This window comes from Lycorma delicatula, chromosome 1 (assembly GCF_047948215.1).
Source record: "Lycorma delicatula isolate Av1 chromosome 1, ASM4794821v1, whole genome shotgun sequence".
In the NCBI taxonomy this organism is placed as follows: domain Eukaryota; kingdom Metazoa; phylum Arthropoda; class Insecta; order Hemiptera; family Fulgoridae; genus Lycorma; species Lycorma delicatula.
The window spans coordinates 197,667,696-197,683,959 of NC_134455.1; the positions used below are offsets into that span (position 1 = coordinate 197,667,696).

The 16,264-nt window shown below is 30.0% G+C and overlaps 1 protein-coding gene across 1 annotated transcript in view; it reads left to right on the top strand.

Annotated features, from left to right (window-relative positions):
• The window catches only part of LOC142317740 (pickpocket protein 19-like), a 47,526-nt gene that overhangs the window by 16,807 nt on the left and 14,455 nt on the right, over positions 1-16,264 (top strand). Inside the window, exons 3-5 of the mRNA XM_075354289.1 lie at positions 417-588; positions 4,605-4,750; positions 10,399-10,582. Coding sequence (XP_075210404.1) covers positions 417-588; positions 4,605-4,750; positions 10,399-10,582 — 502 coding nt within the window. The remainder of the gene's footprint in view (positions 1-416; positions 589-4,604; positions 4,751-10,398; positions 10,583-16,264) is intronic.

Sequence of the window (16,264 nt, forward strand, 5' to 3'; positions counted from 1 at the left end):
TATTCAACATCAATAAAAGTTTGGCCAAAATCTAAGAGAAACAAAATACTCATATAAAATCACCATTTATAACATTTATTAATTACATATAAAAACCAAGATCTTAATGTATTTACAACATGAACTGGTAGAGAAAATTTCATTAATCTGAAAATAATTAATTTAATAAATTTAGAGTTTTATCTTGTTACATCATGCTATTCAACCAAGATCTTAATTACTAGGAAGTTATTAGGTTCATTGCAATAAAAATTGTTGTAATAATAATTCTGTAAAACATAAGACTAGATTCATACTTCATATTTGTCATTCACAGTGAGTGAGAATGGTAAAGTCAAAATACCTACTATCATGGGTTTCATTTAACGAAAACAAAAATTGAAATGGATATCCTTATAAAATCAACTTCATTTCAGGTTTCTTCCATCAGAATATGATGACAAAAAAGATCAAATATTATGGAATGTAATGAGTGCATTGTCTTTAATGCAGTATCCTACTTACTGGAGAATGAAACCTCATATTAAAGAGTCAAAGAAATATCTTTCATTTTTTTCAACACTCAATATTACTCACTTTATGATTACTGTAAGTATACTGTCAATTAAGTAAATCTATTTAATTAATTTTAATCAGAAGATCTTTGGTGACCATTATAGAACTGATGATATAATTATTTAGGTAGATAATGCTATTTTCTATGTATTCATTGCAGTGGTCACTTGTTTTGGCTAGTGGCCAATATAAATTGCTAATTTACTGTTCATGTGGGTGTTAAAAATTTGGCATTACTTGTTATTCTATCATAAAATTTTAATCTTTCAGTTTTTGTTAGTTTCAGTGTTCCAGATCTCAATTCAAATATTCCATTATCTGTTTTAATCAGTTTTTAAATTATTTTAAGGCTTAATGCTTATTTTGAACTAAAAAACTTTTACACATTGAAATTAGTTCAAAAAGAGATTAAATTGTAATTACTCCATAATGTACACAAATGTTTAACTAACTCTTTGGCATGCTTATAGGATAAAGTTTAAACTTACAATTTTTTTAAAAATTGCTTACTAATAATATTTTTCTCTATAACCCTGCTATTTCAGTTTTAAATTGACTGCAACAGTTTGCAGCAATTCACTTTTTGCATTTCTTCTAATAGCTTCTATCTTTTTTCAGTTGTAATCGAAAAACTTTTCAAGACCTCTTTTTTGTTGATAACAACTGATTTAATACATGAACTAAATGTACTGAAAAAAATGACAGCAATCCTTAAAATATTATCCTCCAGTTTACATGGAGATCCAATGCTGATCTGATAAGATCAAGCTGGCGGTCTCTATGTGCATTAACTCGTATTTCAAGCATTCATGAACATGGTAGGTGTCATCCAACTGTCTACAAATATGAAAATTTTGAAAAAAATGAGGTCAAAATGTATTACTGTCAGAAGTGTAGATGGAAAACCATTTTCACAAGACAGGAAAAAGCTAACAGACATCATTATTACACAAAGACTACACTAAGGGGAAAAATTATCAGGTGAGGTTTTGGAAAAAGAAATTGTTAATGATATTAGAGGAGTTTATTTGAGATCATAGTATGGTAGAGCTATAAACTGCTTAGACAGAAGTAGGGTAGAAGAGATGAACTATATATCTTCAGAATTACTGTATTGTTTAGGAGGAAGCTAAATAAACTATATTAGTAGGTAGTATTTACGAGACTGATGAAGTAATCACCAATTTAAAAAAGTATACACTGTTATTGTGTTAAAGAAAGCAGGATCAAATAAGTATGTGAGTGAACTACCTCATTATTGGCCCAACATCTCTTAATAATATGGTAATAAATAACATAGTAATTTATAGGCAGAGTGTATTGTTTGCTAAATATAGACCAATTCAAATTCAGAAAGAGCATTGATAGAAGAAAATTAAAACCTCCTATATGGCATTTGTGAGTAGGAAAAACATTTGATAATATAGGAAAACTTAATTATAAGGAAAGAGGATACGATTTCCTCTAGGATCGGGTAATATCCGTAAGAGTGAAAGATGAGTGTTGATTCAAGAGTGAGGTAAGAGTGCAGTTTGTTGCCATTGCTTTTAAATATATTATATTCAGAAGAAGCAGTACAGGAACAAATGGAAAAAAAGTTGAGAGTGGAATAACTATCCAAAGAGAGAAAATAGAGATATTAAGATTTGCTGATGAGATTGTATTTTTGGCAAAGACCAAAAATGAGTTAGAAGAAATTCTGAACAGCAGGGATTTCATTGTAACTAATGAAATGTGATGGAGAGGAGGATAATGAGGAATTAAATATTAAGATAGAAAATACAATGCACTAGAAATGGAAGAATGATTTTTGTGCTCTGTAGCATTTCAGTCTTTCATTCAGAGATGCCGTCAGGGCCTCACTATACCCAGTACTGAGCAGTGCCAGCCCATATCTACTGGCGACCAAATTGCCCATTTTTTCGGCTATTCGTCCTGCCGATTCTAACATATGCTTAACCGGCATGGGGAGCTTCGCTGAACTCCACGCTTCAAAAGAAATTAGAAGCCGTCCAAAACATAGCGTTGCGGACGATATTTAGAGCACCGTGGTTCGTCAGAAACGTCACTCTTCGCTACGACACGGGACTACACACCATATCGAGGTGAAGGTGGCGCAGGCACGCAGACTGTTCGGGAGAGCGGCCGTGTCCGAACACGGCCGTCTCCGGGACATCTGCCGAGAAGACCGTTTTCCAAGAAAGCGGCCTCATGCCGTATTAAACGAACCACCGTGAAGAGGTGGTACGAGAGTCAAAAAATGACAACCAGGCTTAGAAGCCTCTTTATCGCGTAACCTATAAATGGAAATCGCGCGAAAGTGACTGTTTTCGCAATTAAATTTTGTTAACTATAAAAATTTAGACAACACCCTACAACGTCCCACGAAGAGACCACAATTTCATTTAGTCAGCATATGCGACTCCTTCCGGAGAACGGGGCGCATTTCTCCCTCCAAATAACTAGGGCTTCGGTAGGCGCATTCCTGCTGGCCCATAGGTGCTGGTACCGAAAGGACTTCAGCGGATGGACTGAAGGGGAATCTCGCCGGGATTATTAGGCTCAAAAGCTTAGTCTCTCACGGTCAGAACCAGTAAATAAATTTCACGATGGTCCATATGGATAAGAACGCAAATTACCAAATCCGCCCATATATAAAATAATTATAATTTATAATTGCCACTAAATAACCGATGAAATCCGCCCTATAATAGAAAGATACAGCAGCAAGGGACATTGTCCATGCTCTGCGTTCTGGAGGGAGAAATATTGAAACTCCTGCCATTCTTGCGTTCCGTTCCCATTCAGTGATACCAGATTTAAATCCCAGTCAGGCTTGGAATTTTTTATGTTTTATTTTACATTTTCTTTACACAAATTTTAAGGTGGTGATTAATCATTTACAAAAAGAAAACAAAATATTCTTTTCTAAATTTTAAAAGGATGCCTACTTAATACTCCTGGAAACTGATTTTTATGATTTATTCACGATATATTTATTTCAAGATATATTTTAGTAAAATGTATAACTGTAAAATAATTAACAAACAAATTTTAAACACCAAGAAAAACATTTTTTAAGATTTCAATAGAACATTAGCACACTCTAGTTGAAACAGATTTTTTTTTTTGTTATTTAATTGCTGGGAATATAGTTTTGGCAAAAAAAATTTTGAGAAAAGAAATTAAAGTAACTAATCACCAAAGCAACTTAGCTAATTATTTAAAAAACATAGCTGGTTAAAAAAGATCAGTACAGAAAATAGTAACAATATAGCTTCTGGTAATTAATCAAGATACAAAAAATACCATTGTATAAAGAAATTAAAAACAAAATTCATCTTTTTTCTCCTTTTTGAAGCAATATTCACCATATTTACTTGCCAAGAAGTTTTTTTTAATATGATAAGCCTGGAATATCAAAATTTGTACAACTGGAATGTACATGAAATGGAACAACAGATCATCACTAGATAGAACGAAAATGTGCTTTTTGTCTAATTTTATCCTTGGAGCTTTCATTTATTATACGAGGTCAGAACAGTCTGTTCCTAAGTGAACACTCACAGTTAATTAATAATGAGGGTCCTTGGTAAAACAATAAAATGCCCTAATCTAAAGGATTTGGAATGCTCTTAATCCCAAACAGCGGCAGTCTTTCTGTAGTCTGTCTGTGTTTCTTATCCATTATTCTTATTCCTGGTGGAATTCACCTTTGTTTCCTCTGTGTATGATGTTTCCTCTTTGGGGATTACACACAAAGCCAAGCTAATGAGTGAGCGTACTGAGTAAGTATGCATCCTATTTCTTACAAAATCTAATTAACAATGAAAATAAGTAAATAAATGGTTTACTAATCGTTTATATAATTTGTTGGGAAATTCTAGAAGGGTGGGGTCAGGAAGGGCAAACATCTATAAAAATTCTTCTTAATCCTTCCAATCTAAATCAAGAAAGCTTGTAGTAAAAGATGAAAAAAAAATTATGTACTTCAAGCATATTTAAATATTTAGTTTTTTTAGATAATTACTTTAAATTATTTGTTTTAGGTGTTGCCAAAGTGTTTTGAAATATTTCGTTTTTGTTACTGGCATGGGCATCCAGTAGACTGTTGTGAAATTTTTAGTGTGCAAAGAACTGAAGAAGGTTTTTGTTATTCGTTCAATTCACTAACATCTGAGGAAAGCAAACATTGGTAATATTAATTCTTATTAATAATTAAGAAATACTATTATAAATTTTAAATGAATACTCATATTTTTTGATGAGTAAATAATGACTTTTCAGATAGAACAAGATTAAAAAAAATTGTGTAACATTTAGTCATTTGAATCTTATATCTTATATCTAAGTTTTAGAAAAATATTCAAATGAATTAAATTAATATCGTTAACATTTGTTCTACTGTAAGGGGAAAAATTATCAGATGAGGTTTTGGAAAAAGAAATTGCTAATGATATTAGAAGAGATTTTTTTAAAATCACACTTTGGTAGAGATCTAAATGCTTAGACATTCTTCTGCCTTAGTAGATAGAATGGATTAATTTTCAAAATTATTATCTTGTTTAGGAGGAGGGCTAAATAAACTATGTTTATTAGTATGTTATGTTTACAAGACTGAAGAAATAATCACCAATTTAAAAAATCTGATGTGGACACCATATTACTTTCTTGTACGCCTATTAAATTCCATATACTCATTTTTTGATGCACTTCATTTAAACATATTTCATTTGAAAGTAAGATACAATCCTTCAATTCTTTAATAAAGTGGATAGTTATACAATTGTTAAAATAATGGTTTTTATTAACATCAAAATATTTATACAATTATTAATTCAACAATCTCACCTGAAATATTAGGGTACAGTAAAAGTCCCTTTATTACTCTTTAAACAAACCTAAGTCTTATATCTAATACTGTATTTTTAAATTATGATGAAACCATCAACAAAATGAAAATAAAAACAAAACAGTTCAAGGTTACTAAGTTTTATAGCAATATTTATTATTAAATAGACTGACAAATGCATAAATAAAAGAAATTATATATTTATACAAAAGAAATGGAAAACCAAGTAAGTGTTCCCATTCACACACATCATATTTCATCACCATTATAAATATATATATATATATTTTAAATTAAATTCAATGAAAATAAAAACAAAACTGGAAACGGTTACTAAATTTTTAGTTCACATTTTTAACATTTCTTTACTGGGTTGAAAATGAGCATGGTGTTGTAGGGTTTTTGTCTTTGTATACTTATTCTGAATTTATAAAACTTGTAACTACAGTTTGTGAATTTTCAGTACGTCTCACATTTTGGTTTCAAAAGAATGACATCATTATCATTGTTGGAAGGATGTTTTGTAAATAAGGAATGATTTTTATTCAACAGCCCTAAATCATATCTACCTTGTAATTCTTTTAAAGTCTTTCTTTTATTCATGTCGTCACTTTCTTCATAGACAAAAATATCTTTTGAAGCTGCAATTGCAACTGGTTTTGTATGCACTTCATTTCCTCAAGTTTTAAATTTCCACAGTTTTAATGTTCAAACTTGAGAAAATTTATTAATTCTATTACACTTGGATAATCAAGTGTTCAAAATATAACCAGTTTTGTAAAAACTACATAAAAACATTTTAATGCATTTATGTAGTTTTTGTATCCCAATAAACATAATGATAACAATCGGAATAGGCATGATCCATCCATCACCTTCTGTTTTCACTACTGAAAAATTTTCTCTTAAAGCATCATAAATTTGTTTGTTTCGTTGGAAGTCAACAGCAAGAAACTTTAGAACTGTATTATTTTCTGTTAGAACACTTCATTTTGTCATTTCCACAGTCTTCGCATGCTAAAAATATAATTTCTAAACGACTATAGTAATTTTCTTCAGACAATGTTACATTTATTTTATGAATCTCTGACAGCATTCTGTCAGCAATTTGTAAAATTATTCCATCTAAATTTAAAAGTTCAACTGAATTTTAATATTTTCTTTTAAGGTACAAACTTCATGATTACTAATATTAGTACTACAATTTGAAATTGTATTTTGTATTATTAATGATGATTGTTAATTTTATGCATACACAGGATCATTGCTCTGTAAATTAATTTTTACAAATATTGGGTTGTGGTATGAGAAGTATGTTTCATACATGCCTGTTGCCGCAGAGGCATTTGTAGAAAATATAACATTTATTTGCATATTTAAACATGTAGTAGACACATCAGTTGGCAACACAGATGTTAAGTTATAATTGTTAAAAATGTTAATTACATCAAATTTTCTTTCACATTTCATATTGAAATCACCAATAACTATTAATTCTTTGTCATTTTCATGTTTTCTCATATGTATTTTGAAAAATTTTTTCAAAAAGTTTATTTGTACATGAAGGAAATTTATAACCACTGATTATTATCTATTGTTAAATTTTTTTACAGTCAGAGAGGTTAATAATAATCAATATATTTAAATTAAAAAAAAAAAAATAGTTAAAAAAAAGAAAAGGAGATGAAGTCTGATTCGAATTGATATGCATTCCCTCGTGAGATTTAAATATTTCATTAATTAAAATTTCATTTGGCTATAACTCAGGAACCATTGAAAATAGTACCAAAGAGTACCATTGAAAATAGTATTTATGATATATTGTTGAAAAGCTCTCGAGAGCTTATTACTTTTTTTTGTTTTGTTTAACCTCCAGGACTACTGTTATGTATTGCTTCAGAGGATGAGATGAATGATTTGTAGCATATGAAAATGTGATACCTGATCAGGATTTGAACCTGGGACCTCTGGATGAAAGGCTGAGACGCTACCAATTTGCGCCACGGAGGCTGATGAGGGAGAGCTTATTACTGCAGTTAAGAAAAAGTCCAAAATCCAAATATCTCAAAATTGAAACCCCGCTTTATTTAGAGGTCTGACTGTATACATATTTTTGGATCAGTTGATTGCAGTCAAAAGGGGAGGTGCATAACTAGATGTTACAACAGTCCTAAATAAAAAAATTCAAATTTTTATGGCTAATCTTTTTTGAGTTATGTGAGATACATACGTTCAGATGTCATGCTAAAACTAGTCAAAATGGATTCAGGGATGGTCAAAATGGATATTTCCATTGAAATCTGAAAACCGAAATTTTTCTTGATTACAATACTTCCTTTACTTTGTACAAGGAAGTAAAAACACTCTTATTACACACTAAAAACACACAAGTACACTCTTATTGTGCTAAATAAAGAAGGATCAAATAAGTGTGTGAACTACTACCACACTATTAACCTAACATCTCTTGAATCAAAAATAATATAACTTATAGGCAAGTAGTGCATTGTGTGCTGGATGTAAATTAGTTCAAATTCAGAAAAAGCATAGATAGAAGAAAATGCCTATGGCCTATCTTATTTGTATTCTGGAACCACTCCACGTGAGGAACTAAAGTGTTTGTGATTGTTTATAATTTACATTCTGCCCTGACTTGGACTATCCAATACAATCCAATACAATATTTTATCAGGAGTCATTTTTATTTTATAATAGTAGAGATAATCTTTTCTTCATTACTACATGTTATTCAATCTTTAATTTTCTTATTGTCAATTTATCTTTTGAATTTATTTATTTTTTAATATATTTATATTTACCTTTACTAGTTACTATGTACACCCTCATGATGCTAATGATGATTACTTAATGATCAAAATTCTCTTGTAGTTTTAAATTTTTATTTGTTGTAAGCAGTTTTTGAGCATTTTTTATTTACTATTGATTTTAAAAACTCTTAAAATTAATCAATTTAATTTATTAATTAATAAAAATTTATAATAAAATTATTAATTTCTTTTCATCCACTGAACGATTACATTTGAAAATAAGAAAAATCCTGGTACATCAATTTTCTGTAACTGAATAAAAAAACTTTGAATTGGTTGTTGGTAAAATATAAGTATGTTATTATTACAATAGGGATGGACATGACAGACAGATAGCAAACTCTCATTTTGTATTTACAGTTTACTGTTGTCATTATATCTGAATTTACTGAAACTGGATACTTATTTTTTACTAATTCTACTACATAAGTTTCTAATATGAAGTTAAAATTTGAATATGAAAATCATTACATTTTTGTAGTCAATCAATGATAAAAATAACTTATAATATGTGCCTGATAATTAATAATTATTTAGGAGTAATTTACCACTATTATCATATTTTACTTCATGTTTTGGAAACTTTAACTTATACAATATGTCAAGAACAAGTGATGATTTTTCAGTTAAGAGGATCCACTTCTAAAAACTGCTCCCAATTCTAAGAAATACTTAAGCTACTTTAATCTTGTAAGTTTCTGGTGACTGTTTACTCAGCAGAGGAATTGTTATAGAGATAAGTTAAAAATTTCTACTCTCATTGTCATACTTCCAGCAGTAGCTATTCCATTAGAAAAAAATTTCTGCCCATGACAAGAGAAAATGCATTTTAGTAAAAATACAGGGGAAAGAGATGAAAGCAGGGTTTAGTTATAATTTTTTGAAATTCTGAATTGTGTTCTGGCTATTTAATGGAATATTTTTTTGTAATTTACTATGGAGCTATCTATATATTTTTTTAAATTAAAATTTTAAAATTAAATCAAATAATATTGAAAATAATTTGCACAAAATATTTTTTTTTTAAATTTGAATTTTTTTTTTAAATGGGTTACTTTCCTGGTAAGTGATAAAAACTGATAAATGAAGGAATAATTTAATTCAGCTTGTGTCATTCTAAATCATTATAAAAATTTACTATAAGAATAAATATTGATATAAAAATTAATGATACTAGATGCTAGTTCTATTATCTAACAGAAAATTAACTGTTAAAATGCATATTCAATCTTGGTAGGGTTTTTAGGGATTAAGTTGTGAAAATTTCTCAATGATAAAAAGTTAAATCACTATCGTCTTGTATGCAAGAGTCAGATAAAATTAAGCTTACTTAGTTTTATACTTTAACTTAAAAAAAATAAGAATCGTGAGGTGGAATTCAAGATATTCTGTACTGGTACTATAAAAGATTAAAAATCTTACCATACACCAGTATCACACTTCCTCTTTCAGAAAGTTTTAACCCTATTTGGAATTCCTTCTGGATGTTTTAGATGATATCGAAACAATGTCAAACTATAAGTGCGCAATGATAAATATACTATCAAAAACCCATGTCTCCTAGTTCTGAACTAAATTAGACTCATTAAAGTAATGCTGTGTTAATGTAGTCTCCTGATTTAGATATCATGACATGAGTACTTAGGATAGGATACAACCTCAAATATAGATCCATAAAACAATGTCTGAGTTTTATTTGTATAAAGTAATTTTGTGATATTTATAAGTTACAAAAAATGTCATAACTATTCTTAAGGGCAAGGGCTACTAAATATAGAGAGGAGAGAAATGTTTTCCAAATAAATTTTTACTGAGCCAAATATAAAATATATCATTATGCCCAAAGAAATGCAGATATTTACCCCCGCTAATAACTCCTACCACATTCACACAGGATGTGGTGATATAGTGTACATCATTTCTCTCAGAAATAGCAACTCTAAGGCTTCTTGTGCCTCAGGTGATTTACATGCTTCATAGATACACACAAGACTGGGAAAAATAATAAAAGCAAAAAAATTACTGTACCTTTTTCTCTTATCAAATAGTACATTATATTAAGTGCCTGAAGGAAAAAATATCTGCTTTTTCTCTTTTAAAACTATTAAATTATTATTTTGAATATATATTTTTTTTAACTTCATAAAATATGTATTTTTTCAGTCCTTTATCTGAGGTGTTGGAAAATGAAGGCGTTGTAGAAGAAGATGATGTTGATTGGGAAGGCTGTGAACTACGTCGTAATACTGCAACTGGAACTGGTACAGGACTTGAATTATTTTTACAAAAATATAATGAAAGTGAAAATCTTGGAGCTGAAGGTCAGAGAGATTTAAATGGAGTTTCAGTGAGTATCAGTAACAGTAGTAATAATATTTTGGTTCTTATTGTTATATATGTAATTTTTTAAATTATAGATTAAAAAAATGTTTCATCTCTGGTTCTTCCAGGGAATTGTGTATGGATGGCTCTTTTGTGCTGCTGGTTTTACTTCTGGGTTAAGATTCTAGTCTTTTTTCAGTTTTTATATAAAGATAATATTTTTATAACTTTTTTTATATTTTATGTTTGTCGGCTGCTTCACGTAACAATTGTATTTGACCTGACATAAGATGTAGATCACTCACAAAATGGTATAGTCATTTCTAAGAATAACAAGCATCTCTAACCAGGCTTATCAGGGAAAGAGAGGGATGAAATAGTTTCCTGTTGCTCTCTTCAATGAGTTAACTTTTAGTTTAGAAATACAACCAGGAATTTAACATCACAAATGTACAGGTGGCACAAGCAACCTTGATGCTTGGTGCCACGGCAGCGAGTGCCACATTTCAAGTCGTTTTATTATTCTTTTAACATAACATTTGCTTCATTGCCTAACAATGAATGGGCCTTCGTAAGATGTGGTTTGGTGTTAGTATTGTATCCCAGAACACAATTTTTTTGAAATTTTAATCACGTTAATGTATAGTTTTGAACTTAATGTATAGTATTTTGAACATACTTCAAAAATAATTAAAATAAATGAAATTTATTTTGGTTATATACTCGTATGTATAAGTTACGTGAAATTTAATTGGTTCACTGAAAAATGTTTAATCAATATCTGACCATTTTTTGCAAAAAAATATGTTATGCATTTTTCAAAATGGTAGATGTGACAAGAATTACAGAAGCGCTTTTGTGAAGTTGGAAATTGTACATAGTAGACCTTTATATAAAGAGGTATAACATGCGAATTAAAATGTTTTACCTTCATTGAGTGCTAGTGTTCCATTTTATTTTCAAATAAAATTCAAAAGTTAACATATGACAGTGATTAAATACACTAAATAATGGAATCAGAAATTACAATAGAAAATAATTATTTTTAAATGTTAGAATAAAATAAAATTATTTTAATTAAAGAGGGTGAACACCATCCATTTCACAAGAAATATTAGAATCTACAAGGTTACGGTCATCAGAATCATCACTGTCACACTCAATATCTTATAAAAAAATAATAAATGATTCCATAGTGTGATTAATATTATGTTCGTCGCATTTATTCAACTTCTGTTTCTTTAACTTTATCACAATACACCTTCCAATTTTTTTCATTCATGGTGCCACTTTATTTACACATAGTGTTTGAACATCTTTGATATCAGAAGTTGCATTATGACTTCCTATGTATTGTTTAACTTATGACCAAACCATCTTGATAGGTTTAAATCTGAATGGTATGGTGGTAGTCAGAGAACGTCATGCCCTTCTTTTGTAAAAGTTTGTCAAACACATAGATAATAAAATTTTACCAATTCGTACAACTGTGGTTTCAGCATCGAGAAACAGAATGCTTCTGCAACCACTTTATCATATCTTTTTTTCTTGAATTGGAAATTGGTAATATTTCTAAAACGGCATTGTGAAAGGGTGTGGTGTCAGAAATTATCACAGAATTATCAAGAAGGTTTGGAATTAATATTTCTTCAGTTCATTTTAAGTAAATTTTCTGCGTTCATTTAACTTCTGTAATTACCACTTTTTAAACTTGCTTGCCAAATTAGTAAGGCATTAGTAAGATAATGGTATAAAACCCATTCCTCCCCCAATGTCCTATAACAACTTTGCTGCCTTTTGAAACAGGAACTTTCAGCCTGTTACCTGAATCACTACATCATGCATGATTTATAAGTAGTGTGAGAAGATAATATATATGGTTCCTCGAAGTACATTATCAACTATTTTCAGTTCTAAATCTTTTTACAGGAGTCAGACAATGAATATGGTTAAACCTTAATGTCATGTTGCTCAGTGAGAACGTTCCTGTTGTTTTTGGTTTTTCTCCACCTAAAGCACAATTCACTTATTATGTTTCTCAAATGTGTCTCTTTTCTTGAATGACCAAGGCATCTTTAAGCGCGAAAATTATTTTTTTCATCCTCAGCAGTTGTTTGTGAATCTTATGAACTTGATTTGTAAACTGTCTCACCACATATTTGTCAAAGTGATCTAGTTCTGCTGCAGGCTTTTCACGGGGTTTGCATTTTATTGAAGTAAAGAAAGTCGTCTCTGCCAAATCACATTTTGGTGGTTCATCATTTAAGTCGTTGTAGTCAACCTTTTTATACCTATCGCCCACTTTTGTGTCTCTGTTTGTAGTAAAATTTTCTAACCTCTCACCGGTTCCACAGTAATGGTGATTTATAAAGTAGGGAGGTAACTTTACTTTATAAAATTTATAAATCAGAGTTACAACAAGTTAAAGCATGTAATAATAATTACTTACCAAAAACTTTATGTTGGACTTTCACTAAGTTTGACAGAATAAATTCTTGTAAACCACTTACTCTACTTAAATCTATCCTTTTATTTATATTTTGCATACACACTCATAGAAGCATGAAGTCTAAGTCTGATGAAATTACATTTAATTAATTAAATTATTAATGAGATCCCTGAGGCTGATGCTGTGAGACTAAATACTGGGTATCTGGCTCAATTTTTATAAGGAACAAACAAAGGTCTCCTCTTTTGGAAATATTCAGGCAGTTTCTTTCTTTGGTCATAATATGGTTAACAGAACTAAAGCCTGATTCCACAAGATATGAGGTAGGGAAAAGATCAATAAACTGAATATTATTTTCTACATATTTGGATATAAGACGCATTTTTTTATTTTGTCATAGGTGTTCATATCCACCACTATCGAATTTATGTTTACTTTCTTCATCATATCTAATTTCTAACAAGTTCTTCTTGGCAAGTTGTATCAGCCTCTTCAATATTTGCGGTAAAAGGGTTTTTCATTCTGTCATACATCTTCAATTTCAAAATATCTTCATTCCATGTCGAATTTAAGTTCATTGAGGTGGCTACTGAATCTGTCAATATCTTCTGGAGTTACATCATCTTTTATAGATGTTAATTTAGGTAACTGTTGAAATTCTCTCTTCAATAGATTACAACAAAGTAGTTCAAGTTTGCCAATAAATAATGGCACAATGCTGTAGCAACCTATAAGGGTTTTATTAGCTCCTTGACGCTGCAAATTGACATCATTAAATCTCTTGAAAACATCTGCCAAATAAAAGACATCATTCTTTACCTAACTGTTGACACAGATTGGTCTCATTATTACTTTCAAAAAATCCTATGACATTCTCATATAATGCTACAAAACGAGTCAAAGATGTTCCCTTTGATAGCCACCAGACTTCTGTGTGCAAAATTAACCTAATAAAATCTGCATTGTCCTGGCAAAGCTTTCAAAACATTCTGTAATTCTTTGCACTGGATTTGATTTTGTTTACGGCTCGAGTTATAGTAGTTAATGATGAATGGAGACTTGTACTTAGATGTTTTCCTACAAGATGTTGTCTGTGCACCACGCAATAAATTCAATAAATGCATAAAACATTTGGCACGTCTTCCTTCAAGTAAGCAACAAATTCACAATAGCAACCTACCATTGATTGTACTCCATCAGTAGCGCATGCAGCAATATTATTCAAAGGAACGTTATTTTTTGTAAAGCATGATTTCACAGTATTAAATATAGATAATCCTCTTGTATCTGTAATGAGATTTATTGCAAATAGCATTTCTTCTTGTTATGTATTGTCTTCATCAAAATAACATAAATTTTCCATCAATAAAGCATTATTATCTGCAATGGTAGACTTGTCCAATTGCATGGAAAATGAAGAGTTTCAGAGAATACATTAACTGCAATTTCTTCATAGAAAAGATAAGTAGTTTTTATGTAGGTAAGTAATCTTTCATTATGATGTAAGATAATATCTAATATTGTATTTTAATTGCATATTGTATTTTTTGTAATTCATGTTTGAGGGATAGAAAGATTTGTTAAAATTTAGCTCTATTCAATCTATTAAAAGAAACTAGACAGCAGGTAGATTAGTGTTGCTTCTGATAGTCAGTTGTAAAGTTTCCCAGGAGATAAATGTACTGGGGATATATACAAAGTGGTATAAGAGAAGATAGGGGATATGGATATTGGTGAACTTAAGATAGTTTTAGAATAGTTTATGAATAAAGGTTTAAGTAACTTGGCCATTGGGAGGATTTTTAAGTTTGGACTGCAAAGATTGACCATTTGACAAGTGAAAGTAGAACTACAAAGAATGAGAGTTCTTAAGCCTAGGGCAGGCTTAAAGATCAGAATCTGAATATTACAAGAAATATTTAGAAAGTAGATCTGGAATAAATAATGTAGTATTTATGAATCTACAAGAATAGATAACATCATTTGACTTATTTGCGATTTCTGTTCTAAAAAAAATAGAAACATTTTAGAAGTAAGGGATGATGTTTGTGTTAATCATGCCCATCTCTAGTCCTGTAAGTTAGGTGCTAGCCAAACTATTACCCATTTTCCAGGTAATAGTGATGTAGAATATATAATGAAAAATGTTACTCTTAAAGGGGCAATTTTTGCTATTTTTGGGGATCTTTCTAAGCAAAGTTTCAAGCAATGTAATTTAAATGAAATTTGTAAGGAAATTAAGAGAACTGCAAGTAGAAGAAACATGCTTGGAGTATTTATTAATCTTGTAGTGGAAGAAAAATACTTGTTGTGGTCAGATAATTTGAATTTGATTGCTGAGAAGGAAATTGGAACAAATATTTTAAGGGTTGATGTTAATAGTATTAAAAACTATGGTAGAAATTTTTATGATCAGAAAAGTCAATCAAAAGGATGGTAATGATTAAAGAGGAAGCGGTTTACCACGAGAGAATGGATGGTGGGGAGAAATGTGAAATAAGTATTTCAGCTTATTACTGGATGGAAGAATCAGTTAGATTTTATTGAATTTGTTAAGGGTTTTGACATCATCTACCTATCAGAAATGCATGTTGAGATAGAAAATATACTCATAGATAAATTTCTAAAGTTTTTTCCATAGTATTATAGATTAGTACAAGTTCTATGAGAAATTCTATTTTTGGAATGGTTTTGACAGGGAGTTTGTTAGGTTTGAGAAGTATTAAGTTTGATGCGGGTGTTTTCCAGATTGTTAGTATGGAGGGCCGAGATATTACTAAAATAGATTTTAATCCTACGTTTTATGTAGTGTTATCTTTATATATAAATTGAAATGAAAAGTGGATTACAAACTAGTTGAAATTTAGAATTATTTTACTGTATTTGGGGATAAAAATTTTGTGATAATTTTGGGTTACTGTAATGCCAGAATTGGGTAGGCAAACGCTCTTCCTAAAGAGTTCTAAGGGAGGTGTTAAAGTGGTTAAGCCATAGGTTTCTCAGGATAATGTAGTTAATTGTAAGGGCAAAAAATCTTTAGAATTGAGTGAGAATTATAATTTAAATGGCATTTAAAGGGGGATTTTAAGGATGATTTACCGTTTATTGGTTAAATTTGCCTTTTTTATAGATTTATATTATGTTATGACTGATTGTTTGTCAAACATGATTTGTTTTAGGTGTGTCTGTCTATTTTACCCTGGAAATTGAGTCATTAAAATTCAAGTACTATTTTGCTCTTGCTTCCAGAATTACATT